This window comes from Platalea leucorodia (genome assembly GCF_965183815.1).
Source record: "Platalea leucorodia genome assembly, chromosome: 29".
Taxonomy (NCBI): domain Eukaryota; kingdom Metazoa; phylum Chordata; class Aves; order Pelecaniformes; family Threskiornithidae; genus Platalea; species Platalea leucorodia.
In genome coordinates, this window is record NC_138851.1 from 970,240 (window position 1) to 997,975 (window position 27,736).

The 27,736-nt window shown below is 64.6% G+C and overlaps 2 protein-coding genes across 7 annotated transcripts in view; one reads left to right on the forward strand and one right to left on the reverse strand.

Moving 5' to 3' along the window:
* DNM2 (dynamin 2) overlaps nt 1-23,865 on the forward strand; it is a 33,248-nt gene extending 9,383 nt beyond the window's left edge. The window contains exons 3-21 of one of the 5 annotated variants that reach the window (XM_082334153.1): nt 918-1,067; nt 1,418-1,621; nt 1,937-2,035; nt 2,289-2,449; nt 2,573-2,715; nt 3,360-3,495; nt 3,924-3,991; nt 5,029-5,167; nt 7,504-7,590; nt 7,846-7,916; nt 10,004-10,055; nt 10,782-10,793; nt 15,977-16,090; nt 19,401-19,510; nt 19,906-20,017; nt 20,273-20,437; nt 20,864-21,096; nt 21,243-21,497; nt 21,923-23,864. In XM_082334153.1, coding sequence (XP_082190279.1) covers nt 918-1,067; nt 1,418-1,621; nt 1,937-2,035; nt 2,289-2,449; nt 2,573-2,715; nt 3,360-3,495; nt 3,924-3,991; nt 5,029-5,167; nt 7,504-7,590; nt 7,846-7,916; nt 10,004-10,055; nt 10,782-10,793; nt 15,977-16,090; nt 19,401-19,510; nt 19,906-20,017; nt 20,273-20,437; nt 20,864-21,096; nt 21,243-21,497; nt 21,923-21,989 — 2,378 coding nt within the window. In that variant the 3' untranslated portion in view covers nt 21,990-23,864. Of the gene's footprint in view, nt 1-917; nt 1,068-1,417; nt 1,622-1,936; nt 2,036-2,288; nt 2,450-2,572; nt 2,716-3,359; nt 3,496-3,923; nt 3,992-5,028; nt 5,168-6,695; nt 6,835-7,503; nt 7,591-7,845; nt 7,917-10,003; nt 10,056-10,781; nt 10,794-15,976; nt 16,091-19,400; nt 19,511-19,905; nt 20,018-20,272; nt 20,438-20,863; nt 21,097-21,242; nt 21,498-21,919 lie in introns of all 5 variants that reach the window. The other 4 variants (XM_082334152.1, XM_082334156.1, XM_082334155.1 and 1 more) reach the window with 4 other exon arrangements.
* A 1,515-nt stretch (nt 23,866-25,380) lies between these two features.
* TMED1 (transmembrane p24 trafficking protein 1) lies at nt 25,381-27,648 on the reverse strand. 2 transcript variants are annotated; one of them, XM_082334059.1, is made up of 4 exons: nt 27,461-27,648; nt 26,757-26,854; nt 26,477-26,627; nt 25,381-25,770 (listed from the first exon to the last, which is right to left on the reverse strand). In XM_082334059.1, exons 1-4 carry the CDS (start codon nt 27,617-27,619, stop codon nt 25,552-25,554), a joined length of 627 nt encoding a protein of 208 aa, XP_082190185.1. In that variant the 5' UTR covers nt 27,620-27,648; the 3' UTR covers nt 25,381-25,551. The 2 variants fall into 2 exon arrangements, with proteins under 2 accessions (XP_082190185.1, XP_082190184.1); XM_082334058.1 differs by having other exon boundaries at nt 26,477-26,681.
* Nucleotides 27,649-27,736: the final 88 nt, after the last annotated feature.

Below are 27,736 nucleotides of genomic sequence, written 5' to 3' on the forward strand. Positions count from 1 at the left end.
GGCCCCTCGCCGGGCTGCGGCTCGGCTGGGGTTGTCGGCTGCGGGGGCAGAGCGAAACGGAGCGATAAATCTGGAGAGCGAACGAGTAAATAAAAGAGAGCTCGCGGTGCAGGTGGAGGGAAGCTGCGGTTCCTTCTTGGCAAGGGGCTGCCGGAGCCGGGAAGCGCCGCCGGTCCTTCCTTGCCGGATGGCGCGAAGATGATATCCCGGGTCTCCGGCACCGGCGTGCCTCCCCGCAGCCGGCTACGGCCCTTTTGCCGGCACGAGGTGCTGCCAGCGCCGGGAGGGTTTGCTGCCCTGCCTCCCGGGCGCACCAGAGCATCTTGGCAGCTGAAGACGCGGGGCTTTCTTCAGCGTTAGGGGTCTGGGCAATAAAACATTTAAAAGCAATCAGCGGGGACTGAAAGGCAAACAGGGCCGGGTGAAAACAAACACGGCCATTCTGATGTTGAGGTTCGTTAGCTGGAGCCAGCGTCGGCTGCCTGCCAGCATCTCACCCAAGGGCAGTTGCTTTTTTGGCAAAGGGAGACGTAACTCCCGAGTCCACATCAAAGCAGCTGCTGCCAGCGCAGAGGCAGCAGGCGGAGTGTCGGCGCGCTCAGCCTGCGCCGGCTGGCTGCCATCCTCCCGGTCTTTCCTCCTCAGCCAGAGGAAGCGGCCAGGCCAAGTTTATTTGGGGCCGCTGCCAGTCAGGAGGCTGAAGACAACCAGGTTAATCCCTGGGCAGGTCCTCGGAGCCTCTCTGGGGCACCGATCCTGCCCGGCTGCTCGGTGTCGCGCCGAAGCGCGTGGCCGGTTCCGCTTTGCCGTGCAGAAACGTCTCTACGCCGGTTGAATCTCGGTGTGCGTCCTGCGCCGGGCTCCAGGTGGCCAAATTGTCCTTTTTTTTAAAATTTTTTTTTTTTAATCTCTTCCAGAATATGCTGAGTTTTTGCACTGCAAATCCAAAAAGTTCACGGATTTTGACGAGGTGCGGCAGGAGATCGAAGCGGAAACCGACAGGGTGACGGGAACGAACAAAGGCATCTCTCCCATCCCCATCAACCTCCGCGTCTATTCGCCGCACGGTGAGCGAGCCGTTTCTCTGCCCCAGGCCTCCCTGTGTTAAAAACGGCTGCGAAGGAAGAAAAGCCGCCGTTTGCGTACACGGCGGCTGCGGGATTTAGGCCCAGCCTGTGTCCTGAAAGCAAACGCGGGCTGCTACGTGTGTCTGGCTGATCTCACGCCGGCCTGGGGGTGGTGGGGGCTGCCTGGGCCGCCCCCTGAGCAAATCCAGCGTAACTCTGCCTTGGGAGGGGATTTTAAGGCTTGCGGAGGGGTGGATTTGCCAGCAGGTCTGAAGAGATCCAGCTGCAAGGCCGAGAGCTCCCAGCGCCAGGCCCTTGACCCCGAACGTGGGCGGTCTCTGTCCTTTCAGTGTTGAACCTGACTCTGATCGACCTCCCGGGTATCACCAAAGTGCCGGTGGGGGACCAACCGCAGGACATCGAGTACCAGATCAAAGACATGATCCTGCAGTTCATCAGCAGGGAGAGCAGCCTGATCCTCGCTGTCACGCCGGCCAACATGGATCTGGCCAACTCGGACGCGCTCAAGATGGCAAAAGAAGTTGATCCTCAAGGTAAGATGGAGGCATCCTCCTGCCTGCCTCTGCCCGTGCCGCTGCTCCAGCCCCGGCGTGGAGGGCTAAAGCCTCCAGCGGCTGTCGCGGCAGTCTCTCGGCAATCCGTTCCCCGATTTTGGTACCAGAGGGTCTCCTTGTCCCTCCTCCTCCTCTCACAGAGGACTCTCCGTCCTCCGACAGCTGAGGAAGGGCCAGCGGTTCCGCTCCTCGCTGGCGAGTCCGTGTTGGTTTTGGTCACGCGCCCGCGTGCCTCCTTTTGATGCGTTCTGTGAAACGAGATTAATCGATCGCTCGTTTGTGTGGCCGCTTCAGGCTTGCGGACGATCGGAGTCATCACCAAGCTGGATCTGATGGACGAAGGCACGGATGCCAGAGACGTGCTGGAGAACAAGCTGCTTCCTCTACGAAGAGGTATAACGAACCACGACGGCTTTGCGTCACCCCGTATCCTCCCCGCCACGGCCTTCGTCTCTCGTGCGGAGAGCGTGGCGGTTCAAAACGAGTCGAGGGCAGCTCCTGCGCTCTCCGGTGTCTGCTGGGGAGCCCAGGCCCTTCCTGCTGCCCTTCGCTCCGGGAGAGGTGGCCGTGGCCGGCGACGCGGAGCTGCGCGGCCCTGCTCGGACCCTGCTCCGTCCGCAGCGAGAGCCGACGTGTCCCCTTGCAGGCTACATCGGCGTCGTTAACCGAAGCCAGAAGGACATCGATGGCAAGAAGGACATCAGGGCAGCGCTGGCGGCCGAGCGGAAGTTCTTCCTTTCTCACCCCGCTTACCGGCACATGGCTGACCGGATGGGCACCCCGCATTTGCAGAAAGTCCTTAACCAGGTAGGCTTGGCTCCCTTCCCGAGCCCTCTGGGGCGCTGGTGTTTCTCTCGGGTGGAAAAGGGCCGTTCCTGCGGCCGCTCGGGTGCGGAGGAGCGGGTCTCAGTTCTCTCGATTCGTTTGCAGCAACTGACCAACCACATTCGGGAGACGCTGCCTTCGCTGCGCAGCAAACTTCAGAGTCAGCTGCTCTCCCTGGAGAAGGAGGTTGAGGAGTACAAGAATTTCCGCCCCGATGACCCCACGCGAAAAACCAAAGCTTTGTTACAGTAGGTTTCTCTCGCTCAGCGCCGCGTTCCCGGTGCCTCACCTGGCAGCGGAGAGTCACCTCTCCCAGCCAGAAACGTTGCTGGCACGGAAATACGCTCGCTCCGCGCTTTGCGCGAGGCTCGTTTATCCCAGCCGGTGGCTTCTTCCAAGGAAGAGCCCGGAATAGCCGCGCGGTTGGGAGCGAGCGGTGCTGGCGGATGGCCCTGCCAACTCCAACGGTGCGAAGCTGGCACCTAGGAGAGGTTCTGTGTCCTCCGGCGCTTGGCTGGCCGGCGGCTGGGCAGGACAAGGGAAGCCTCTCCCCGAAACGCCCGCCGAGCATCTCTGCGGGCAAGCGTCGGCGGCTCGGGCTCGCTGCGCTCTGCGTACGTGACCTGCCTGTCCCACAGCGAACGCTTTGGTCTCGGGGCCAGAACGGACGGCTCGCGCCCGTCCTCGACCTGCCCGCGTGCTGTTGAGACTGCAGCGAAAGGGAGGTTTTCACTTCTGCCGCTCCAGCAGAGGGAATTGGGGGAGCTTTTACGCGGCCCTGGCTAGCTGAAGCAGAGCCGGTGGGACGGTGCTGGCTGTGGGAGGCAGCCTGGCTGTCTGTCCGTCCGTTGTACTCAGCTGGCGCCCGTTTAATCCCGTCGCTTCTCCGCAGAATGGTCCAGCAGTTCGGCGTGGACTTTGAGAAGCGAATCGAAGGTTCGGGAGACCAGGTGGACACACTCGAGCTCTCCGGGGGTGCCAGAATCAATCGCATTTTCCACGAGAGATTTCCTTTTGAGCTGGTGAAGGTAAAGCTGGCCCGGGGAGCGCGCGTGCCGCCGCGGCGGGCAGGCCCCTGAGCTCCCTCGTGCCCGGCTCCGACCCCGGCAGTGCCTCAGCACCTGCGTGCCTTTCCCTTCCCGGCACTGCGAGGTGTTTACAGAAGGAGGGGCTGTTTTATTAGGCGGTTGCGTGTTTCGGTAGCCGCAGCGCACACTAGATTTGAGATAGGTAAATCGGAGAGGGAGCCAGCCTGGCCAGGATAGAGAGCGGCCTCTGAACCGGCTTGTAAAGCGCCTCGTGGGCCGGAGACGATGAGCGCTTCGGGCGGGCGTCTGCCTCCTGCGGTGCTGCGGAAGAAAAGGAGGGCTGCGGCGGGAGCCCGCCTGCACGCCCACGGGACTGCCAGAGGTTCCTCGCTGTAAAAATCCTAACTGTGGCTTTCCTCCCTCTTCAGATGGAGTTCGACGAGAAGGACTTGAGGCGAGAAATAAGCTACGCAATTAAAAACATCCACGGCGTGAGGCAAGTATCGGAGCGGCGCGGTCACGGGTCCCGTTCTCCTTAGAGCAGATCGGTGAGGCTGGTCCGCGGGGCGCGCGTGAGCGGAGCTTTCCTGCCGAGGGAGAGCCGATGCCTGTCGCTGTCGGCTCATCGTCCGCTGTCGTGTGGAGACCAGCGTTGGCTGAAAATGGACGTTCCTGGCCTTTGAGAGGGAATTACAGGGGTAACTCGGCCCCGCCGTCTGTCCCTCCACGTAGCGGGCGGTCTCGGTTAGCAGTCGGGCTTGCCCCGCTCCCCGGAGAACCCAGGGGAGGCTGCAACGCAGGCGCTGAGCTGAAAAATTTCCCCTTCTGCCTTCAGTTCAGCCGCTAAAATAACCTTTATCTTTCCTCTTACATTCCTGTAAGCGGGGGAAGAAATGGCCTTGGGAGGAAGGTAGGGAACGTGAAGTTAAACCCTCGCAGAAAAAGAGGGGTGCAGGTCCCGGGGCGGGCGCTGGGGCCGTCGCCCCGTTGGGGAGCGGCGCGCCTCGCGCGGGCGCTGCTCGGCCCCTCCGGCGCGGAGCTGTCGGGGAGTTAGGGACCCCAAAGAGGAATTAATTACCTGCAAGTCCTCTGCTCGGCCGGCCCGCTCTGCTCCGATGGGAAAAGAGAAAGGCAGAGTTTCTTCTCTTTGCTTTAACGCTCTCCCCAGAGTCACCTGGCGGGCTGGTGGTGTACCCGTTTTCCCTAATCGCCACCAAAAAGGTGAATTCCCGTTCCCTTGCGGCGCCGACGCGCCTGGGCTCTCTTGCTCCCGTTCGTGGGGGGAGCAGCACCCTAATTCGAGGGGTTTGGAGGGCGCTGCCGCGAGGTGGGGGGGCTGCGGCAGCCCCGACGGCGGGGAAAGAGCGGGACTGAGCGATGCCGTGGATCCAGGACCGGGGCCGCCCCAGCTGACGGCGCCGGGGAGGGAATTGCTCTCCAGGACGCGGCCGATGGCCTCCAAACCTGATCACCCATTTTGTTTTTTTCTCTGCCATGTCTCCGCCCTCTCGCCCCGCCTGCGGATTCCTGTAGGACGGGGCTCTTCACCCCAGACTTGGCATTCGAGGCCATTGTGAAAAAGCAGGTGGTGAAGCTGAAAGAGCCTTGTCTGAAGTGTGTCGACCTCGTTATTCAGGAGTTAATCAATACAGTTAGACAGTGTACCAGTAAGGTATTGAACCGGCTGGAGGCGATCCAGCCCCTTCCTACCAGTGGGATGGGGAAGCAGGAGCGATGCTCTGACCTGCCTGCCTTGCCTGGTTTCCCTTCCAAAAAGAAAAATAATGAAAATAATGAAATCTGGGAGCCCCCTAAGCAAATTGGATGTTTCTGAGCTCGTGTCTCCTAACCTGGAGTCCTCCCTGTCGCCTTCGGCTGAGGGGATCGGCCGGTCCTCGAGCCAAGGACGGCTCAGCCAGCGCTGGCAGGGTCCCTGAGCCTCCCGGGCATCCCGACGGACAGGGTCGGGATTTCTGGGGACGCTCGACAAGACGCTTGGCTTCCCGTGGCTGTCGCCCTCCCGGGGACAGCGCGGCGCTCGCGGCGAGGGGCTCTCCGGGGGCCGCTGCCGCGGCTTTGTTGCCGGTGGGAGCCAGGCAGGCGGGCAGGCTGCTCTTGGATGCCGGTACCTCTCTTAGCACGTGTTTTCTCAAGCTGCAATTTAAACTGCTGCTTCGCTGCACTCTGGGAATCCCGGGAACGTGGAAACAAAAGCCGGGGACAGCAGTTCCAGTAAAGGGTTTGGTGGCCTGCCTGTAAATCTCGCAGTTCAATGTCTGCAATTAATAAGCTGCTTGATAACAAGCACATTTGCATTTCAAAAGGTCCCCCCCCCCCCCAATTGCCTTTGTTCGGTGGAAGTGTTAATTACCCTGAAGCTGTGGAGGGCCCTGGATAAATAAACGGGCCATTTCCATATTTAATAACCGGCTTCTGAGAGCCACTCTTTTGTTTTTTAACCTCGTTCGGATAGCACCAAAAGATACGCCTTCAACTGAAAAGAGGGCAGGAAAAACAGCTCCTCTCTCCTTCCAACGTTTATATGAATTTTAGAAAAATTAATAAATTTAGCTATATACAGGCAAGAGCGTGCAAGTAGCCGCCCTGTTTGCTGCCCAGAGTGCTTCTGTGGAGCGGACCAGTTTAAATGCTGGTTCTGTCAGCGGTAGGACCGGTGGGGGTTTGCTGGCGGGTCAGGAGTTCTCCGCTCTCTCCGTTTCCAGCGTGGTTGACTGTGATCTGCGTAACGTGGAGAAGCCGGCGCTTCCTGCCGAAATTCCTTCCGTCTCCGATAGCCAGGGCGGCTCTTAGCCCCGAAGCTGGGTTGAAATTCAGGGTTTTCCTAGAGCTGGGTCTGAGTAACCCAGGCTAGAGGGAAGCCGGGAGCCTGGCCGGGGTTTTCCCCGCGCTCGGGCGGCGCTGCCGTCCCGTACGCACCGGGGCGAGGGGCCCTCCCATCAGTAAAACCGCCCCGCCGCCGCGGGGAGCCTGAGAGGGGACCGAGCACCCCAGCAGCTCCCAGGGACCCGAAGGAATTTCTCAGGCAGCGCTGCAGCTTTTTCCTTTGCACGTTACTAACCTTAATTTAAAAAAAAAAAAAAAATTTCTCATTTTTCTTTTCTTTTCTGTCTTTGTTGCTATTTCCCCCCCCCCCCCCCGCCCCGCGCTCCGCTTGGTGTTTCGCTCTCTGCATGGTGCAGGACGGGGCTCTTCACGCCCGACATGGCCTTTGAAGCCATAGTGAAAAAACAGATTGTAAAGCTTAAAGAGCCCAGTTTGAAGTGTGTTGATCTGGTGGTCTCAGAGCTGGCCACGGTCATTAAAAAGTGTGCCGAAAAGGTAACGGGTCTTAATTCCTCCCTTTTTGTCTAATCTGAACATCTGGAATATATTCGCTCCCAGGACCCAGCCGACCAAAGTGAGTTCAGCCCCAAAGTTGGCCCTAATTTTGGGGGAGGCCGTGTCCTTCCGACACCCGACCGCTTGTCGGAAACGCCGGCAAATACAGACGTAGCATCAACTCGGCTTCGCGGCACGGGTCCTGCCGAGACATATTGCCCAGGTGTTTGCTCGCCCCCGTAACAGCAAAGGCTGAAACCGCTCCTCGCGTTGCTGAGATCCCGCTCCTTTGCCTCGCTTAGCCGTAGCTCGCGCTTCGTGCCACGAGAACCCGGATCTGCTTAGCCCTGGGGTCCGAGGGCGGGACAAAAAAAAACCCAAAACCCATAAAAATCTGGATTTGTGCGTTTGGCATTGCTTCCAAGGCCCCCGGGAAGGGGAGATTCTGCTGATCTTGTCGGATCTGGTGAAGAGAATCAAGCCTGTCGCTTTTTCCGCCCCTGAGCCCCAGTTGTGCCCTCCCGGCACAACTGGGGCTCAGTCCCCGTCCGTCCTCCCTCCCCTTCGCGAGCGTCTCCCGCCGCCGGCTTTCTGCGGCGAGCGCCGGAGGCTGTCACGGTCCCATCAGCAGCGTTTTTTTTTTCCCCGGCCTTCTCCCTTTCTTTTCAGCTTGGTTCCTACCCCAGGTTACGAGAGGAGACGGAGAGGATCGTTACCACTCACATCAGGGAACGGGAAGGCAAAACGAAGGACCAGGTGAGCTCACGCCGTCTTCGGCCGGGCTGGAGAGCGGGGAGAAAGCCGAGCCGCCGGGTGGGGGGAGAAAGCAAGCCCTGGCATCGCCCGCCCGGCATCGCCGGCCACCCGGCATCTCCCCACTGGTGATCCCAAAGCTCCCTCTCGCGGCGGCTCCGGCATCTCCCGCCTGGTCACCCCCGTCTGCCGGAGCGGTGCCGGAGCTGCGGTGTTCGGCCCTCCCTGTGGGACCCCTAACCTTAAACCTCCTTCCAGATTCTCCTGCTGATTGACATCGAGCTCTCTTACATCAACACTAACCACGAAGACTTCATTGGATTTGCCAAGTAAGTCGTTTCCCGGCGGGATGGCTCCTCAAACTCGGTATTTATAAATGAGGTTCGTGGTCCCGTCCCCAGTTTGCAGAGGAGGCGCGCGGGTTACGTTACCCTTTCAGGGTCACTGACGCGAAGCCTGGTGGAGGAGCCTCCTGCGCCCCAACGTCGTTCACCAAAACCGTATCTTTTGCACCCGGGTTCTCTCAGATTTGGGGTACGGCAGCTCCGCTTCTCTGCTTGCCACCTGGCCAGCGCTCGAGGGCCTGGAGAGCTGAGCTGCCCCACATCACTCCTCAGACTGGAGCCCGAAGCAGGGTTCGTTAATGCTGCTCGTTAGGGCAGAGGGCGTGAAGAGCTGGAGTCGGGTCGTTCGGCCTCAGACGGATGAGCTGCTCAGTGCCCGTGAGCGCTGACGATGAATTTAGGTCATTAAGGCTGCTGCTTCAGCAGAGACGGGGAATTTTCCGTGCCCCCGGCCGCCCTAAGGGAGGGTTCAATAACTCGTCCTGTCCCCGCGGAGCTGGCGGCTGGAGCAGAAACGTCTCCCCGTCCTTTGAGCTCGTCCCTCCTCGTCCTCTGCCCGGGCAGGCGAGGCCGGGAGCCGGAGGGGGGCTCTCTGGTAGCCCCTCACCTTCGGCTTTCGGCCAGAGGATGGCTAGCGTTTTCCATCGGCGCAGCCCCAAAACGGGCGGTAGCTTTTCGGAAGCGCCCAGAGGGTCCGGCTCGGGTGTCCCCCCGCAGAAAGGGCGGAGGCGAGCGGCTCTTGTCCCCTCTTCGCCAGCCACAGCCCACGCCACCTCCTCCTCTTTAAATTCACATAGCCTTCCTCTCGTTTTTCTTTTTCCTCCCCCTTTTTTATGTCTCTGCTTTTCACCTTCATTCACAGTTCCTTCCTCTTCTCCTAATCTCTCCTGTTTTTCCTTTGAACCATCACCTCACTCTTTCCTCCGGACTCCTCTGAAACTCTCCCACTCCCCAGCTGTTACACTGAGCAGCACATGGCGACAGGGTGGGTACCCGCTCAAACAGCATGTCCTGGAGTGGCCGGGGCAGCCCCGCTTGCACCTTCCCCTCCCCGCCGCCCGGGGGGACCTTGGATGAGAGCTGGAGAGGCTTCTCCCCCAAGCTCAGCTTTGGATTTTGCGCTTGCAGCGGAGCTCAGCCACGGGAGAGCTTCCCGCTCCCATCCGGGACGCCGCGACGCTGGGGCTGGCTCAGACCGGCCGCCCGGCTCGCCTTGCGTCCCGAGGGCTTAGGGAGGAACCGTGAGGGCCAGGGCAGGCAGGGAGCCGTCTCCCAAATCCCCCCAGCCGGCAGGGCAGGGCCGTCCCGGGTCCGAGGGACGGCGGCCGCTGCCAGCGCCGTCCCGCAGTCCCCTTCCCCAGGGAAAGGACCCCGTTTGCGCTTGTAAACTGCTGCTCCGTGGGGCGTCCCGGCATTATTCTAACTGTTTTCATGGATTTTGTTCCTGCTCCTGACTAACGGTTGCGTCCCGCACCTCGCCCCTCGTCTCTTTGGTTGCTCAGGAGAGACAGGTAGCTTTCCCTCTGGTGCAGGTATGCTCTCTTCCAACCCGGGGGGGAAGGAGGAGGCTGCAGGTGTTTCTGGAGACGAGTCCTTCTGGTTATCGGCCTTGCGGTGGTAGGGGTGCGTCGGCTCCGCTGGGCTCACGGACAGAAATCCCTCTTGAATCGGCAACCGCTGCTGATCCGCTTGGCTTTTCCTCTCCTCCAAGTTACCGCCTTGCCCCTCTGGAACGGGCAGGCTCGTAAACGCCCGGAGATAAGGACCGCGAGGAAGGCGATAAAGCTGTCGGGGTTGGAAAGCCCCGGCCCCCTCCCTCGGTGCTGCCGTCCCGCGTACGTTCGGTCCTGGGCAAAAACTCTGGAAGGGGCTCCTCTGTCCGCGTTGCAGCGTGCTGGCAGCACCGAGCCCGGGTGGTCGCGGTGGAATTTTACGTGTCGGGCTTCCCCTTTGGACTCGGCTCTTCCTTACGGCATTCCGGGCGGGAAGCGCGTCGCGGCCGCGTGGGCTCTGAGCGCTCGTCGCTTTGCTTTGCCCTTCCCCGCCTAAAGCTGCTCTTTTTCTTGTTTCAGCGCGCAGCAAAGGAACACCCAGACGAACAAGAAAAGAGCCATCCCCAATCAGGTACGGCCGCCGGCTCCCCGGTCCTCCCTCGTCGCGTGGGGCAGCGGTAGCGCTCCAGGATCCCGCTCGGAGCAACCCGGAGCTGCCTTTCGCAGCTCTGAAATCGGGATTCCGGTTGATCCACACACTCCTTCCTTGAGGGGTATTTCACGCTGGGGTTGGAGCTGGGAAAGACGGAGCTCTGGCTCACCGGGAGCTCGTCTAAAAGCAGCGGGAGTCGGGACAAGCCGGGTGGGACGCGCTGCCGGAGCAGCCCCGTGCTCCGCCGCGGGGCAGGATCTGGCCTAACCACCCGGTCCCGCCCCCGCCGACGCAGAGCAGCCCTCCGGGGTGGGGGGCGGAGGGGACGGGGAGCGCGGGGAGGCGCCCGGCGGCCGTGTCAGCCTCAGTTCTGTCTCATCGTGCAGCCTCCCGCTTCCGAGAGGGTGTTTGCTATCCGGTGTGCATGACTGAGAGCGGGACTGGAAGTGCCCCCTTGCATGGTGTTAGGTCTCGCAGTACCTAATGCAGACATTGCCTCTTGTTTGGAAAGAATGTAATGAAATATTAACACTGTAAAATTATAATTAATAGCATGTAACTGTTTTTCTTTTGCTGTTTTTCTGCTTTTTCCTACCATTTTTGTGCTTCCTGCTCTCTTCTCCCTTCCATCACTTTGTTTTTCTTCACTGTTCTGTCTCCTCGTCCTGCTTTTTTTTCCCCCCCCTTAATTTTGCGCACCTAAAGGGTGAGATACTGGTAAGTACCCACATAGCGTGATAGTGCTGGTAGATGACACCCGGTGATGGACGTGGCCCTGCCAGAAAGACCTTTCCCACCTAAAACGACGCCTCTCGCCTCCCAGAATTGAGTACGCTGATGGCAGAGGGGGGAGAGGATTCCCCGAGGGGAGCAAGCGGGCGCCGGGGGCTTAGTCTAGAGATGGAGATTGCGGCTGTCCCCTTCCTCCCCACGCCTGGGCTCTTCCCACGGCCAAAAAGAAAAAGGGCTCGGGGCCGATCCCTGCCCGTGCCACGACATCGGGCTGTCAGCGCTGCCTGGCATCTGCCTGTACTCGTTGGGAACGGGTATAGGGAGAGCTGGCTGCTGGGATTCAGGGCGAGTACTGGTTTTGCTGGGAAGCAAGAAGCCAAAATCCTTGGGTTTTAGCACAGAGCCGCCCGCCGCCGTGGCGGGCCGTGGTTCCCATCGAGTGGCGGCGAGGGCTGGAGAGAAGCGGGGAGCCGCGCTGCCCGCGCTTCGGGCAGGCCCGGCAGGTAGGAAAGTCACCCCCCCCTGCTTGCAGCGGCTGCCCCTGGGGCTGGAGGCGCGTTACCTGCCCCGAGCTGCCTTCCTTGGGCTTGGCGCTGGGTCCCCACCTTGTGCCGGCTGCCAACGGATTTACCAACGCCGGCGGCGCGCTGCGCGCGTGGCGCAGAAATCCGGCGAGAAGCCCTCTTCTTCCGAGGTGCCTCAGCTCCCAGATGTTAGCAGCTGGTGGAGGCCAACTTTGGGTGCCCGTCGGCTGCTTCGAGCCTCGTTATTCAGCCAACAGAGGTTTTCCTCAAGCGTACTCACTTCTGGGGAGGCGGAGGGCACCGTCTGCGGTCGAGTGATCCCCTCGGGGGCGGTGGAGGGGGGGAAGCACTCCTGAGCCCAGCATCGTGCCGGCGGTCCAAGAAAATGGAAGTGTCTGAGAGGGAAGCGATCTCCAAACCCCCGATTCGGGCGTTACAGCCTCGGGTATGGCCTTGGTCCCTCGGGGGTGGCCTCAGCACCCGGACGTCTCCCCGGGAAGGGAACCAGGAAAATGATTTGGCTCCGGCAGCTGGGACGGGCGCTGGGCTGGCGGATGGAGCCGGAAGGTTGGAGCCGGCTGCAGGTGAAGCTACCCGAGGCCAAGCACCTCTAATCAGCCACACGGTCCCACGAAACAGCGGCTGCGGCTCGGGTGCCGGGTGCTTTCCTATCTCAAAAATGGATTTTATGAGGCCGCTGTAATGGCCCGGTTACGGCGAAAGGCCGGCAGCGGGAGGGACGCGGTGGCGAGGCAGCCGCACCGCGGGCAGCGCCCGTCCCGCTCTTCCCGGGAAGGTTTGTACCTTCTGCTCTGCTAAACCCCGCGATTTACCAACCCCATCCGCGGCTCCGGCAGCCTGGGAGGGCCCCGTGCCCGCTTCCCGTCCCTTCCGACTGCTCAGACACTTCCATTTTCTTTTGGCACCGTCCAGTTTTGCTGCAAAACCGAAGAAAACCCCCCAAGGGCCCGCCTGTGCCTCCCACACGATGATTTCTGTGCAGGGCCGCTCTCCCATCACTGGCTGTGCGGACGTGGTCGTGCTGGGTGATGGGAAGGTGGAGATCTGACAATTAAGGATCCAAGGCGCCGGCCCGGTGCCGGGCCGCTTCTGATTCGGAGCGGGGCAGAGCTCTGGAGCCCCTCTGCAGGGGCAGCTTGCCCGGCTTACGAGCCCGAAAACCATCGGTGCTCTCACCGATACCGGTCGGTCTTAAAGGAACTTTCTTCTGGGCTCGCCGCTGTGCTGCTCGGTGCCAGGCGCTGTGGCTCAGCCTTCCTCTCTCCTCCTCCTCCTCGGCCTGCCTCTGGGGACGGAGGAGGAGGTGTTCTGGGTCCTGCCTGGAGCCAGCGCACGGCCGGGGTGTCTCTGGCTCTCCCTCCCCTCCTCTACCCTTTAGCAAAAGAATTCAAATCTTGGCTTTTCCCTAACTCTCCGGCTCCCTCTGCGCTACCCGGGCCCTCTCCCCATCCCCGCGCCCTAAAGGCAGATTCCCTGTTCCTTAAAATCCCCTCCAAAACTCCCAGCACCCGCCAGAGCCTCTAAGCCGGCTCGCGGGACTTGCTTTGCTGCTGAACCTTTTCCCTCTGCCCTTTCCTCGTCCCTGATCCTCTCAACTGCTCCATCTCCCCCCTCTCCTCCCTCTGTTCCTTTAAAACCAGACTCGGTTCAAATTCAGAGATGGTTTTCCAAATGCCAATCGGGGTCTCAAACACGCCAGAGCGAATCAGAAGGTGAAATCTTTAACCGGACAACCTCTGCCCTCTTAACTTCAGGGCTCCTTCCTTCCCCTCACCAGAAAAACCTGTATGAGTTAAGTTTTAGCTCTAGCTGCCTGTGCCTGCCGGCGCACCGAGCTTTGTCTGTGCCTAACACGGTGGATTTTGTCGTGGCTTTTACGTTGGCAGCCGCCTGAGCAGGCTGAAAACGAGCGCGGCCCGAGCCCCATCCCTCGGTAGGTTCCCCAGCAGCGCACGGAAAAGCCTCGGCACGTAAGGGCTGGCTCCGCTTCACCCGCTTAATCCCAGCGTTGAGATTAAAGCCCTGCCTTGGTCTCGAGCGCAGCTGCTCAGAGCCGGTCCCCGTACAAGCCATAACAAACTCTGCCTCTCGCTCGTGTCTAACTCTTCTCTGCTTAACCGCGAGGGTTGTTCGTTCTCCCTCCCATCCATGCTTTGGACTGACCTGAATCAACCCCCCCCGGCGCATTTTCCCCACGTCTGCCCGTTACTAACCTGTGTGGTGGTACTAACCCCTGTGAAGCGCTGGGGTAGAAAAGCCGTGGCCTTGGGGCACCGGCTTTGCCGAGCTGCCGCTGAGTCTCTCCTGCCGCCGGCACGCTCGGCGCAGGGCGCCTAAAGCATCCCGTAACGCAGGGTACCGCTGGCGTGCCGGGAAGGTGTTAGCCGTGCTACCTCCCAGCTCGGCTGGGCTCTCCCTAAAGCCATCAGGTCCTACAGGAGCGGGCGCTTGCCGGGCGGCTCTCCCGCCGTTTTCGGGTCTCTAGCAGCGGTCGGTGTTGCTGCGTGCGAGGCGGCTCCTGCCCCTCGGGTGCCTGGGTGCCTCCGGAGCAGAGTCCCAGCTGGATGGGGTGACGCAGCAGAAGCAGGCAGGTTTGGGGACCCTCCGTTCCCCCTCTTGACCTGGCAGCGGGTCGTTTGCAGGCAGAGCGGCATCGGGAAGCGCAGCAGGCGCCTGCCGTGCAGCTCACGGAGCGGCCGGCGTAGCAGCTCCGCAGTAAAACCGCGGGGGTGATGGCGAGAAGAATGCCGCTCCCCTGCGGCCCTGGTGGGGAGAGCGACTTGCGGCTCGGTCTAAAGGCTCCTGCTGCAGCCCTGGGGCCTGTGCCGAGCCGCGGTGACCTTCCTCTCCGTACAATAGCTCCCAGAACAATGGAGGAACCCCGCCGGGCAGAGCGTAATCTTCCCTGCGTTTGAAATGCTTAGAAAACTCCCGGCCTGTCCCAGAGATGGTGGCTGTGCGGCTGGCGGAGGTCGATCGGCTGCCCCTCTCCTGGGAGGCCGGCGGGAGCAGCTGGGCAGGGTCTAACCGCTAGCAGCGTGCCCGCTAGTCCCAGCCCAGCCCTGGCTTGTCCGGACTCACGGCTAGGGGAGATTCCAGCTTCCAGCACGTCTCCGCAGCCGCGAGCGGTTTGTGCTAACTCACCCTGTTTTCCAGCGGGCAGAGGTGTCCCGGTGGGGATCCGCTGCCGCTGAGGCGCACCCAGCGATGGTGGAGCTGTTCCACGAGGACTTTTGTCTCGGGGAAGCCGTTACAGGCGCAGGGAGGCTCCTTGGCATCGGCAGGGTGGTTCCCCTCTAGCTCCGGCGCTGCCGAGACGGGCGCGGGACGGTCTAGCGAGGGCTCTGCTGTGTGGTAGCTGCAGGGACCGGCTACGGCATCGTGCGATCCTCGCCGCCGGCGCTGGGAGAGAGCACGAGTGCCACGACGGAGGTGACGGTCGGCCGTTAGCTCCCCGGGCTGAGTTAGGACAGGGAACGCTCCCGCCTGCTCCGGACAGCGCGGTCCTCGTGCATTGTGTCGTGAAAAACCGCTGCTTGCAACGTCAGGCTTTGGCAATCTCGCTTCAGCGCGCTGCTGCCCCGATTGCCGGCGGCTGCTGCTCCGTGTTGCATGTGAGGTCCGTCCGCGGGGCTGCGAGGGAGCCTTTCGCCGGGGGCTACGAGCTCGGCGAGGCCGCGAGGAGGCGGAGGAGCTGCCCTGGGGGGAGGCTGCTTTGGGGCAGGGGGCAACGCACCAGAGGGGGAGCGGGTTTGGGCGAGAAACGGGGGATTCCTCGGTTGTAGCGAGGCCGAGGGCTGCCTCGGCCGCGCTCAGCCAGGGCACGTGCTCGCGGAGACCCTGAGCAGAACAGGGATGGGGAGAGCTGCTCCGGTAGCGGCTGGACTGGGTAAGTTGGTCGTTGCTCCTGGGAACGTGCCCCAGCCGACGGGGCTCCGTTAGTCTCCGCAGACCTTTCCTAGCCTGGCTCGCGACAGCGGCTTTGAAACGGCCGGGACGGAGGCTGAGGTCTGCTTTTTACGGTGCTCCCGGCACCGCCGCGCTGCGTGCCGACCTTTGGGACGGACCGGCACCGGCACCCCTCTGCGGGACACCCCAAAACAGCCCTCGGCAGAGACCGTAACGCCCCCGGGCAGCTCCGGTCCTCTCTTAAACCCGAGACACGCTCTGAATTCCCGCCTGTCTCGTCCCGGTGGAGCACTGGAGCGTTTGCTCTCCCTCACCTCTCCTGTCCGGCACCGGGCTGCTGCTGGCAGACTGGCACCGGCGGCGAGGGGGAGTTAACGCCGGGTTGGGTTTGGATCTGACCGTGCCGCAGCATCTTACCGCGAGCGCGGGCAGGGGCTCGCTGCTTTTCTCGCCCGGCTTCGGGAGCTAGAAGAGCTCCAGCCGTCCCCTCGCGTGCTGCTAGCTTACCTCGGAGATGGGGGTCTCGAGTTCTGCCTGGTCGAGGGTCTTCTGCTGAGGCAGGGGCTTTCTGTGAAGGGGCGAGGTGGGCTTTCGGGCTGAGGAGCGCTTCCCCTTGCTCCCCGTCGGGGGAACTCCCCCGGAGACTCCACAGTAGCCTGTAACCTCTTCTTCCTTCCTCCCCTCCGCTCCCTGCCACCGCTCCTCTGTCTGCAGGTGATCCGCAGAGGCTGGCTGACCATCAACAACATCAGCATCATGAAGGGAGGCTCCAAGGAGTACTGGTTCGTGCTGACGGCCGAGTCGTTGTCCTGGTACAAGGACGAGGAGGTACGTGCGAGCGGGGAAGGACGGGTTTTGGGGGGAGGCTCTGCGACGCGCGGGGCTCGGGTGGGAAGATGAGAATTAGCGCCCGGGACTAACGAGCGGTGTCCGTCTGCTGGCGTGCAGGAGCGTGGGTCTCCTCTGGAGGGTGCCCTGCAGACGCCGCAGGGTCCCAGCCAGCGAAGTCCACGTCTCCAGGCACTCCCCCATTGTGTAAACACAGAGAAACCAGGAGAGGCTGGCAAGCGGAGGTCCTGCGGGCTCCAGCCGCCCGGCCCTGAGCCCTGGAGGGGCGGCCGCGCCGTGCGGGCCCCCCTGCCCTGCCTCTTTCGGGGAAGGTTTTCTTTGTCTCCCCTCGCTCTTGTTGCAAGACCTCCAAGCGGGACCGGGGACCTCCCTGTACCTCCCTGCCCCGTCCCAGCCCCCTGAGCCAGGTCGGCAGCTGGTTCCCGCAAAGCCAGAGGAGCGATGCGGGGGGTCAGGAGGGAAACCATCTCCCTTCGGGGAAAGGAAAACCGCCGGCGCCGTGCAGGCCTTGCCTGCGGGTAAAGGAAAACTTAGTCTTTGACCCCGTGGGACCGCTGGTTTATTGTCAGCAAGCCCCCTCTCGGCCGTTCTCCGTGGGGCGGCAGCGCCGGTCTCGCATCGTCCGAAAGCCGAGTTCGGGCAGGAGGTGCCGATGGGGTTAATATCCCCACGCCGGGGTGGAGCTGCTGCCGCCTCCGAGCGGGAAAGATCTCGAGGCTGGAGGGAAGTGGGAAATGGGATCGGGGCTGGGCAGGAGCCGGCTGCGGCCCCCGGCGCCCTCCCAGCGAGGACGGCTGCGGCGTCTCCGCTGCCCGAAGGGCGTCGCGCGCTCTGCGTGCCCGCGCGGTGCCCCTGCCGCCCACCCTCCCCCAGAGCCACCCCGCCAGCGTGGGGAGACCACGGCGCGGGGAGGGAACCCGGTTCCCTCCGCCCCGGGGGTTTCTGCGTGCCGGGACCCCGCAGGTCCCTTCTTGTCCCCCGCCGGCGTCCGGGAAGGGGCCGCTGCTGCTCCCGGAGCCGTTTGTCCAGCCCGTGTCGGGGGATCTGCCCCGGCCCTCGCGCTGGACATCCCGCTCCCCGGCGTGCCCGGGCTGCCGGGGCGTCGGTAGCTCACCCCTGCCTGGACCCGGCATTTCACCGCTCGACCAGAGCGATTTCTTTGGGCCCGACCCTCCCGGGAAGGGGCCGGTGGCAGGACCGGCATCTCCTGCCCGCTCCGTGTCCGGGCTGCCGGCGCGGTCGCCGGAGCCGGCATCTCCTCCGTGGCGGCGTGGTCTCGGCCGTGCCGCTTTCGCGTTTCAGATTTTCCAGCATTTCCGCCCCCACGGTCTGAAAATCGGCCCCTGCTCTCGCCTTTCCCCTTACGTCACCGGCCTCCCGGCCAGATGCTGCGGCGGGGGGGCGGCTTGCAGGGCGCTCGGGGGTACGCCAGGGGCTCGGTGCGGCCGCTGCCTCGCCAGAGCCCAGCACGCGGGTCAGAAAAAGGAGACATGAACACAACTTTTATTTCCCGGGAGCCGCTCGGCGGCTGGACATCGGGCACCCGAGCAAAGCCCGGGCTTCCTTTGTTCATCCTTTATCTTCCAAGCGTGCTGCAAAGGTGAACATCTCTCCCCAACGCTGGAGTCGGATTTTAACCTCTCTTCCCCGGCCGCCCCCCCCCTCCCAGCCCTCTTTTTTTTTAAATCTGCCTCCTAAAAGAGAAGGAAACATGGTGAGCTGATAAACCTCCCCCCGGCGTGCTTCCCCCCGCCGGCGCTCCCCTGGTTTCCTGCGCGGAGGCCTCTCGGGGGGCGCGTCTGGCCCCTCCGCGGCGGGTAATGAGAACCAGCCGGCCGGCGATGAATGAGGCTCTGTCTTCTGCGAGCCCGGCTCTCCCTGCCCCCCGCTACCGCCGAGCCCCCGCCGTTAAAAACCGAACGGCCGAGAGCCGCTACGCCGGCACCCAGCACCCTGGGCTTTGGGGGGGGGGGATGCAGCCCACCCTCTCGCCTCCCCGGGCTCCCCCCTCGCCTCTGCCCTCCCGCTCGCGCCGCAGAGGCAAAAACCAAAAAAAAAAAAAAACCCAAAAAAACCCACCCAAATCCCCAAACCGCGCCGCCTCCGTAATTCGGAGCGAAACCTGTTTAATCTCCCCGAAAAGGGCCGAAGCCGGGCTCGCTCCCCCCTTACCTTGCGGCTGCTGGGGCGGCTGCTGGGGCGCTGCTCGGCCAAACCCGATCTAACCAATGTGCAGACTACTGTACAACTTTAAACCCTCCTGAACAGGTAGTCTGAACACTGGGCAGGCTGGGCTGGAGTCTCCGGCTTCCCACGGCATCCACGGGGGTGGCTTTTATTTTTAATTTCTCCCCCTCCCGTTTTTTTTTTGGTGTTTTGTTGGTTTTTTTTTTTTTTTTTTTTTTTGTTTAATAAGGAGAGAAGCCCGATGGGCGAAAGGAAACTGCTTTGTCTCCCTTCTGACGTGGCAAAGTCCTTGCAACCGAATCCAGTCTGGAAAAAAGTTGTGGGTTTTTCAGGAAATCATGAGGAGGAGTGTGGGGCGGCGGGGGAAGGGGGGCGGGGGGGGAAGGCTTTGGGTTCGTGGCCTCTCTACAAAGGCGAACGTCACTTTTTGGGACCGTGTGCGCAGCATCTGGAGACAAAGTGGAGCTGGAGCTGTTCTAAACAATTCCAGATGTGGCGTTTCGGCAGCCGCTCGGCTGGGTGGCCCCTCGCCGGGGCTGGAGAGCAGCCTCTTAAATCAGCAGCCGTCTTCGTGCCAGACTGCGAGGCCCCGGCTCCTTCCAGCCATCTCCCCTCCGGCAGGGACGGGCGCTGGGGGGGAGAGCCCTGGGCCCCCCGGGAGCGCGGGCTCCGGAGGAGCCGGCCCCGTCCTGCGCCGAGGGAGGGCAGCTATGGCAGCCCGTCCGGCAGCGCCCTGGAGCCGCCCGCAGACCCGGAGGGACCAAATCCCTTTCTCCGGTGGTTTCTTCGGCGCTGCCGGCTGCCTCCTTGGGAAGGCAGGGCAGCCAGAGCAGCACCGAAAGGGATTCACGGTCCGTTCTTGTGCCGGAGCCGCAATCCGGAGCGCTGCTAATTCAGGGGGAGCGGATTGCTCCGTCCCAGGGAAGGCTCTCGGCTTCGGTCAGGGGACCGCGTGCGGTGGGCCGAGCCGAAAAGCGTGTCCGGTGCGAGCTTGGGGCGGTCGCGGCCCCTCCGTCGCAGGGGCTCTCATCCCCGCCGTCGTTCTAGGGGTTGGGTTTTCATCCCGCTCTCATCCCTCCCTTCCTCTTCTCCCCTCTTCCAGGAGAAGGAGAAGAAATACATGTTGCCTTTGGATAATTTGAAAATCAGGGACGTGGAGAAGGGATTTATGTCCAACAAGCACGTCTTTGCCATCTTCAACACGGAGCAAAGGTAAGGGCCGCGAGCAGCGGCGGCGGCCGGGCACCTCCCGAAATCCCTTCGCTCTCCGGGTATCGCAGCAGGCCCGAGGCGCGGCCGAACGCGCTCCGTGGTTGACGGGCTGATGGTTTTGCCCTTGCCTCGGTCGCCGCTGGGCCAAACCCGGGCCGCGCGTCCGGCTGCCCCGTCCAGCCGGCCTCGTGCTCCGAGGCAGGAGCGTCTGGGATCGGGCAGGAGGGGGATTTCTCCAGAGGAAACAGCAGCTTGCCAATATTTATATACACGTTCTGGAGGGATCTCGGGCTTCCTGGTGTCGAGGGCTCGTGGTGCGGGCCTCCGCTGAGCCTCCCGTCCCCGACCCGGCCTCCGCGGTCCTCACCCCCGGCTCTCGCTCCTTCGTCCCCTAGGAACGTGTACAAAGATCTCCGGCAGATCGAGCTGGCCTGCGACTCCCAAGAAGACGTGGACAGCTGGAAAGCCTCCTTCCTCCGAGCGGGAGTTTACCCAGAGAAAGACCAAGTAAACACTCCCTCTGCCTTGCCCGAGCCCTCCCGGCGCAGGCTGGCCGCGCGGTGCTGCCTGAGACCGGCCCAGTTTGTGCTGCCCAGCTGATGGATCTAGTCGTTCCGGGCTACGAAATGAACTCTGTTTGAAAAAGCATCCGCGTAGGATGGAAATAGGTGGAAGGGACAGGGAATAAGCGTGGAGCAGAGGGGTTTCTTTCCGGGTCGGTCAGATCCCGACAGTAACTTGTGCCCTGCTTTCCCTGAGCAGACCGAGAACGAGGACGGCGCCCAGGAGAACACCTTCTCCATGGACCCCCAGCTGGAGCGCCAGGTGGAAACCATCCGCAACCTTGTCGACTCCTACGTCGGCATCATCAACAAGTCCATCCGGGACCTCATGCCAAAGACGATAATGCACCTCATGATAAACAATGTGAGTGGCTGCGCTCGGGGGCGGCGGGGAGGGAGCTTCTGGGGCTTTTCGGGGGGATTTCGGGGTCCTCCGGGCCGTACCCGCCGCGGAGGAGTCAGATGGGCCGCGCCACGCTCGTCGCCGAGCCAGGACCGAACAATGGGATTTGGCGATCTTTCGATTCTTCGTTTTCGTGTCTTTGTGCTTGAGCTGCTTGGCAGCAGCTTTGCTGAGAAGGCGTTTTTGATTCTTGGCGTTTGCTCCCGCCCGCTTCTCGCAAACCGGGGACGCGAGGGGACCGAATCGCCGGGGCTCCGCACGCCTTCCGGAGCCGGCGGAGGTGTCCCCCGGCCCCCCGCTGCCTCCGCGGCTTCGGCTCCTCCCGCGTCCGCCCAGCCGCTGCGTTTCCTATCGCGGGGCCGACCTGCGCTCGCTGTTTCTCTCTAGACCAAGGATTTCATCCACTCGGAGCTCTTGGCCTACCTGTACTCCTCCGCCGACCAGAACAGCCTGATGGAGGAGTCGGCCGACCAGGCGCAGAGGCGGGACGACATGCTGCGCATGTACCACGCCCTGAAAGAGGCCTTGAACATCATCGGGGACATCAGCACCAGCACCGTCTCCACGCCGGTTCCCCCGCCCGTGGACGACACGTGGCTGCAGACGAGCAGCGGGCACAGGTAGCCTTGGCGGGGGCGGGATGCCCGGCGGGAATCAGCGGGGCGGACGACGGGATAACTTGGATTTGGGGTTTTTTTTTCCTGGGGGAAGGAGGGCTGCGGGCTGCCCGCGCTCCGTCCCCTGAGGTGCTCTCTCTCCTCCGCAGCCCCCCGCCTCAGCGCAGACCTCCCTCCACCATCCTGCCGCCGGGCCGGCCGCCGGCCGTCAGGGGTCCAACGCCGGGGCCGCCCCTCATCCCCATCCCCGCCGGGGGACCCTCCTCCTTCGCGGCTCCCCCCATCCCCTCGCGCCCTGGACCCCAGAACATCTTCGCTGCTAATAACGACCCCTTCTCAGCCCCTCCTCAGATCCCGTCGCGGCCGGCACGCATCCCCCCCGGCATTCCTCCAGGCGTGCCCAGGTAAGAGACCCCGTTTCGGCAAGGCTCCCCGGTGCCGGGGGAGGCTCTCGCCCCGGCGGCCGGCCCTCCCGAGGGGGCCTGGGGTGGTCCCGGGCCCCCGGCGCTGGATCCTCACCTTGGGCCGAGCTTTTCCGAGCGCCCCGATGCCTCCGCGGTGCGAAACCCCTCGGTCGGGAGGGGAGTCGGCGGCTCGCGGTTTCCGCGGCGGGGCTCGGAGCCCCGCTTCTACCCCCAGCGCAGCCCCCCCGGTTCCCCTTCCCCGCGGGAGGATCGGTGCCGGGCGCCGGTCCCTCCGCGCCGCCGGCAGGCAGGGACCGAGGTCCCGCTGGGACGCGGCCCGGAGCCGAGCCGCCGCCGCAAGGTCTCCCGGCGCCGCCGTCCCTCCCGCTCACGCCTCTGTTCCCCTTCTCTCTTCTTCGCAGCAGAAGACCCCCCGCCGCACCGAACCGGCCCACCATTATCCGCCCGGCCGAACCCTCCCTGCTCGATTAACCGCCCAGGGGCTGGTAGCGACTCCCGGAGCGGCTGCCCCGACGCCTGCCGCTTTCCTTTGCCGTTTGGGCGGGGGGGAAAACGGGGAGGGGAAAAAAAAAACCGACCCAACCCCGTCTCTAATCTTTCGTTTTTAAAACCATCCTACCCGTGATCAGCTCAGCGGAGCGGCGTAACCGCGGCCGATCCCCGTCAGTGCGCCAGCGTCCTCGCCCTCCCTCCGCTGCGCCGCAGCCGGCAAGCGGGTGGTCGGCACCGCGCCGGAGAAGCCCCCCAGCACCGGGCGCCCCCGGTCCCGCTCTGCCCCACCCCCGCCCCGTAGCATAAACCGCGGGGGATTATAGATATTTTTGGGGGGCGAATATTGCACTTTGTGGGAAATCCCCCCCTCTCCCCCGCCCTCCGGACGCGCCGGCGCTCGCCGTTCGTGCCGTGGGATGGCCTGAATGTACGCGACGGGGACGGGGGAGCTCGACTCCAAAACCGCCGCCTGTCCTTGGCTGCGCCCAGCATCTCCCAGAGCCGCCGTCGGGGCTGATCAGCTTCCCGCCTCCTCGCTTTCTTCCTCTTCTTCCTCCTCTTCCTCCTCCCCCCCAGAATTTTTGTATTAATATATTATATATAAAACTTAGCGATTTTTGGTTTTCTCTCCCAAACCCGAAAGTCGATTGCTAATCTTGACCATAGTCTATATTTCAGTTTTTATAGCTTTGAGGAAAATTTATATATGGAAAATGATGGGACTGCAGATAGCGATTTGCTAATAAATCTAATCCGCCGCAAAGCAGGAGCAGACTCTCCAGGTCAGTCCTTCCCGCGCGAGGCGCCGGCTCCGCAGCCAACCTCAGGTATTTCTTCCGCGACGCCCGCCCTCGCCCCGCTCCGGCCCCGGCGCTCGCCGCAAAGCGTCCGCCGCGGCGCAGACCCCCCCCATGGCCGCCGGCGACGCCCAAAACCGGGCCGATCCGGGAAAGAGACTTGGAATAACGCGCCGGGAGCGTGCCGGAGCATCCCGGCCGGCTCCGCGCCCTCCCGCTTTGGTGTCACCGCGACCCCTCGCCGGGTCTGAGGAGGAGGAGGGAGCGTTTCTCCCCGCTGCCTCCGGCACCGGGCCTTCCCGGGGCTCCGGCTGCTCCCGGTAGCCCCCTGCGAGGCCGCCGAGCCCCGGGGATTCGTGGCCGGGGGGGGAGCTTTGCTCTGGAAGCCCTGGGCCTCGGCCCCCGCGTCCGCAGCGTCCCCCCCTCTGCCCGCTCTGCCGCTGCCTTAGACGACGGTGCCTTCCCCGGGGAGCCGGCCGCCGCGCCGCGCGCTGGCGGGGAGCAGAGGTTGTAAATATTTCTACAGACTGTGTTAATTGTATAAAAAAGATTAAAAAAAAAAAAAGGAAAAAGAAGCCCCCAACCCGACGATAACGTAGGTTTTTAAAAACATCGCCTCCAGCCCAGCGCGGAGACGGGGCTGCGGCGCTGCCTGCCTTACTCGCGCCCTGCCCGTCGCGGCGAGGCGGCTCGCGGCCCGTCCCCCAATTAATCCGGGCATCGCCGCGCCGGCTGCCGTCGATGCCAGGCATCCCCCCGCGTTTCGGGGGGGCCGGCGGCGGCCCCGGCGCGGCTCTCGCCCCGATCCGTGGCCGGTGCTGCCGCCGCCTTCCCGGCCCAGGGGTCCTGTCCGGCGCGTGCCGCTCTCCCCGCCGTCGCCAGCGCCGCGGGGGCCTCCCCCTCGCTCGCCGCTGGCCAAACTGGCCAAACTGGCCCGCTCCGCTCCTCTCCCTCCACTTTACCAACGCGTAAGTGCCTCCGGTCTGTAGCCTATTAATAAACTAAAAGAAAATTAAAAAAAAAAAAATTAAATAAAGGGAAAAATACAAATTTTCGGTGAAAGCCTCTGGCGCTTTGTGGTGGTTTCGGTCTCGCCCTTTCCTCCTCCCTCCCCCCGATTGCCGGGGGGGTCCCGGGCCCAGGGGGGCTTTTGGGGCCCCACGGCCGCCGCGCCACAGCCCCGCTCCCGGGAGAGCCGCCAGCCCCGCGCCCGGAGCCGAGGCCTCGCCAGCGGCCGTTCACAAAACCCCAAATCTTGATTATCCGCATCCTCTGCGTAACGCCCGCGGGTGCCGCCGGCGCTGCCCAAGCGCGGCGCTCCCTGGATTTCCAGGAGTCTTTGAGCGCCGGGGCTGCGGGAGCCGTCGGAGGAGGAATTCCCGGCCGGAGCGAGCGGGGCCGGGGCTGGATGCGGCCCCGCAGCCCCCGTTCCCCACCGCGGAAACGCTCGGTGCCGGGGGATGAACCGGAGCTCAGCCGCGTCTGGCTCCGGCCCGGCGAGCGGCTCTGGCTGCCGTCACCGCCGGGATACGGGATCCAGCCCCGCCAGGCCGCTTTCCCGGTGGGATTTACCCCTCAGCCACCGGAGCGAGGGATAAATCGGCCGAGGGCCCGGCCGCGGGATGCGCCATCGTGCCGGACGCCTGCGGCGACCTTGGCCGTGGCGGGCGACGCGACGAGGTCCAGGGGCGGCCGGTGCCGCTCCCGGTGCAGGGCTGGACCCGGCGCGTACCGGAGCGTGCCGGGAGCGGGGCCGGCTCTGGGGCAGCCGGACGTTGCGCTGAGAGGGATTTCGGGGGGATTTTGCCACGGAGCCGGTGCCCCACGGTTCTGCCCCACGGCGAGCGCCGCGCCGGATGGGACGGGACAGGGCTGCGGCTGGCGGAATCGAGCGCAACCAGGCCCTGACCGCGTTCATCGCCGCCGCGGGCGCCGGGGCCGCCGCGAGCCGGGGAGCGCCGGGCAGACGGCAGCGCCGGTCTCTCTAAACGCTTTTTCTTCTCTTCCCCCCCCCAGGAGACCGGCTCCCGCCGCGCCGCCCCGGCCGTCCTGAGCTCCGCCGGCCCCGCTGCTCCGCTCCCATCCCGACGCCGCCGGGACGCAGCCACGTGAGGCCTCTCCCGCCGCGGCTTTCGGCAGCCCCGGGGCTGGAAAAGGGCTCCGGGGCGCGGGCTGCTTCGCCCCGGTGCGAAACCCCCCCCTTGCCGGGCAGCGAGGGGCTCCCCGAGCCGGGCCGGGCTCTTCCGCCGCCATCGCCGCGCTGAAATTGTGATTTCGGGGATCGATAACGACCCCCCCCCCCCGGCCCGGGACCGGCTCCGGCCCCCGGTGACGCCGCACCGGCAAAGTTGCGGGCAACTCTGCGCTCACCCAAGGGATTTTTTTGCTTTTCCTCCCGCCGCGGGCGTCCCCGGGGCAGCGGCACCCCCAGCGCCCCCCCCTTTGGAGCACCTCTCCCCGTCTCCCCCAGCCCAGCGCCGCCCCCGTTTACCGGCACGATTTGCCGCTTAAATCCCCTTTTCTGGGCGTTTTTAGTGCTCGGCCTCCTCCTTGCGCTCAGCCGGGGCCCCTCGGGGGTGAGCGTGGGGGGCGGCGCCCCGGGTTCGCCCCCAAACCGCCCTCCCCCGGCGTCGCATCGGCTCCGAGACACCGCGCTGCAAAGCCGGGCAGGTTTAATCCCGGCCGGGAGGGAGAAGCCGCGGCCGGAGCTCGGCCCCCCGCCGCCGCCATCCCCCCCCCGCCATCTATGTCCGCGCCGTCCGTTTGTCCTCGAAGAGGCTCTTCAGCAGGTAGACCTGGAGGAACGCCACCACCACCAGCAGGGTCAAGTTCACGGCCGACCAGAAGTTCACCCGGCCCAGGTTGCTCTCCTGCAGGTTTCGGTCTCGGGCCTCGAAGGCTCGAAGCAGCGTCTGCATCTGGATGCTGCGCTCCAGGCGGCTCCTCATGGTCTCGATGGATTCCTGGGGAGGGGACGGGAGGCGCCGGTGGGATCCCCCCGCCCCCGCCGCCTCCTGCCGGGATTCCGGGAGGGCTTGGGCGGGAAGGGGCCGCTCACAGCCCCGTCCAACCTGACCTTGACCGGGGCCGGGGCCGGGGCAGCCCCCGCTGAGGGCGGGGAGAGCCTGGCACAGGTTGCCCAGCGAGGCGGGAAGAATTTCTTCCCTCCGTCGCCTCTGAATCTCCCCTCTTTTCGCTCAAAACCCTTCCATCGCCGCGGGACCGACTCAAAAGCCCGTCCCCGCCTTTCTCATGGGCGCGGTGCCGTAAGGTCTCCCCGGAGCCGCCTCCTCTCCGGGCTGAGCACCCCCGGCTCTCCCCGCCTGCCCTCCCAGCAGAGGGGCTCCAGCCCTCGGAGCAGCTCCGTGGCCGCCTCCGGACGCGCTCCCGCGGGTCCCCGTCTTCCCCGTCCCGAGGCCCCCAGAGCCGGACGCAGAATCGGGGAATGATTTAAGTCGAAATCGTGAGATCATCGCGTCCAACCGGAAACCCGACGCTGCCGAGGCCAAGCGCGGGACGCCGGGGGGTCTCAGCGGGGGCAGAATCCCCCCGGCCGCGGTGCCGGCGGTGCCGCCGCGGCTCCGGGCTCCGCAGGCCGCCTCGCCCCGGCTCTTCCTCCTCCGTCCCATCCCGGCTGCCGCCCCTCGCCCTTCCGCCCCTCGCCCCCACCTTGATGTCCTCCATCTTGACCTCCAGCGTCTCCTCGGGCTCCGCCGCCCCCGCCCAGCCGTCGCCTTCCTCCTCCTCCTCCTCCTCCTCCTCCTCCTCCTGGGCGCTGTCGAAGATGAGCTCGAAGAACACCAGCTTCTCCGAGATGGTGCTGAAGGAGTTGTCGAAGCAGAGCTTGTAGTCGCCGGCCTCGGTGGGCTCCACGCTGCGGGGAGAGGAGGGCGTGGCGGGGCGCGGCGCGGCGCGGCGGGGGCGCGGCGGGCGCGGCGGCGGGACTCACGTGTGGGCGCCGTCGGAGCGGCGGCGCTCGCTGGCCAGCAGCAGCCCCGAGGGGCTCTCCAGGGAGAAGTCGACGTCCAGCCCGGCCCCGCCGATCACCTGCCGCGACCGGGGATGGCGGCGCCGCCACCGCGACCCCCCCGCCGGCACCGGCACCGGCACCGGCACCGGCTTCCCCGGTACCCCGCCCGCCCCAGGCCCCGCCCCTCCGGTACCGGTTTGCCCCAGGCTCCGCCCCCCCGGTACCGGATCACCCAGGCTCCGCCCCCTCCGGTACAGCCCCCGCCCCCAGATACCGGCTCCCCCAGACCACGCCCCCTCCGGTACCGAATCAGCCCAGGCCCCGCCCCTCCGGTACCGGTTTGTCCCAGGCCCTGCCCCGGTACAGGCCCCGCCCCCTCTGATGCAGGCCCCGCCCCCTCCGGTACCAGCTCACCCCAGGCCCCGCCCCTCCGGTACAGTCCCCGCCCCCCGGTACCGGTTCACCCTAGGCCCCGCCCCTCCTGTGCAGACCCCGCCCATCCGGTACCGGTCCATGCCGGGCCCCGCCCCCCCGGTACCGGTTCACCCTAGGCCCCGCCCCTCCTGTGCAGACCCCGCCCACCCGGCACCGGTTCATCCCAAGCCCCTCCCCTCCGGTGCCGGTTTGTCCCAGGCCCCGCCCCTCCGGTACCGGCCCGCCCCAGGCCCCGCCCCCGCCGGTACCTGGTACTCGGCCTCCAGCGAGGCGTTACCGGGCGCGCCCTGGTAGAAGCACTCCCGGCGCCCGGCGGGCAGCACGAACGTGACCTCGGCGTCGGGCGGCGGCGGGGCGGCGGCGGGCCCGGCCCAGAGCGCCAGCAGCCACAGCCACGGCGCCGCCATTGCCGCCGCGCGGCCCCTTTAAGCCAGGCCCCGCCCCGCCGGCGGAGGGGGTGGCCGCGGCGGGCGCCTGAGGCGGGAGCGGCGAGGCGGGGCTTCAGGCACCGCCTCGGCCGCCCG

What these genes read in the sequence shown, in the direction of transcription:
- TMED1 (XM_082334058.1), bottom strand. Translation starts at nt 27,619, where the DNA reads ATGGCGGCGCCGTGGCTGTGGCTGCTGGCGCTCTGGGCCGGGCCCGCC. An exon ending in CGCTGGAGGCCGAGTACCAG is followed by an intron (nt 26,855 to 27,460) that starts GTACCGGCGGGG and finishes CGGTCGCGGCAG; the next exon opens with GTGATCGGCGGGGCCGGGCT. An exon ending in CGCTCCGACGGCGCCCACAC is followed by an intron (nt 26,682 to 26,756) that starts GTGAGTCCCGCC and finishes CTCTCCCCGCAG; the next exon opens with CGTGGAGCCCACCGAGGCCG.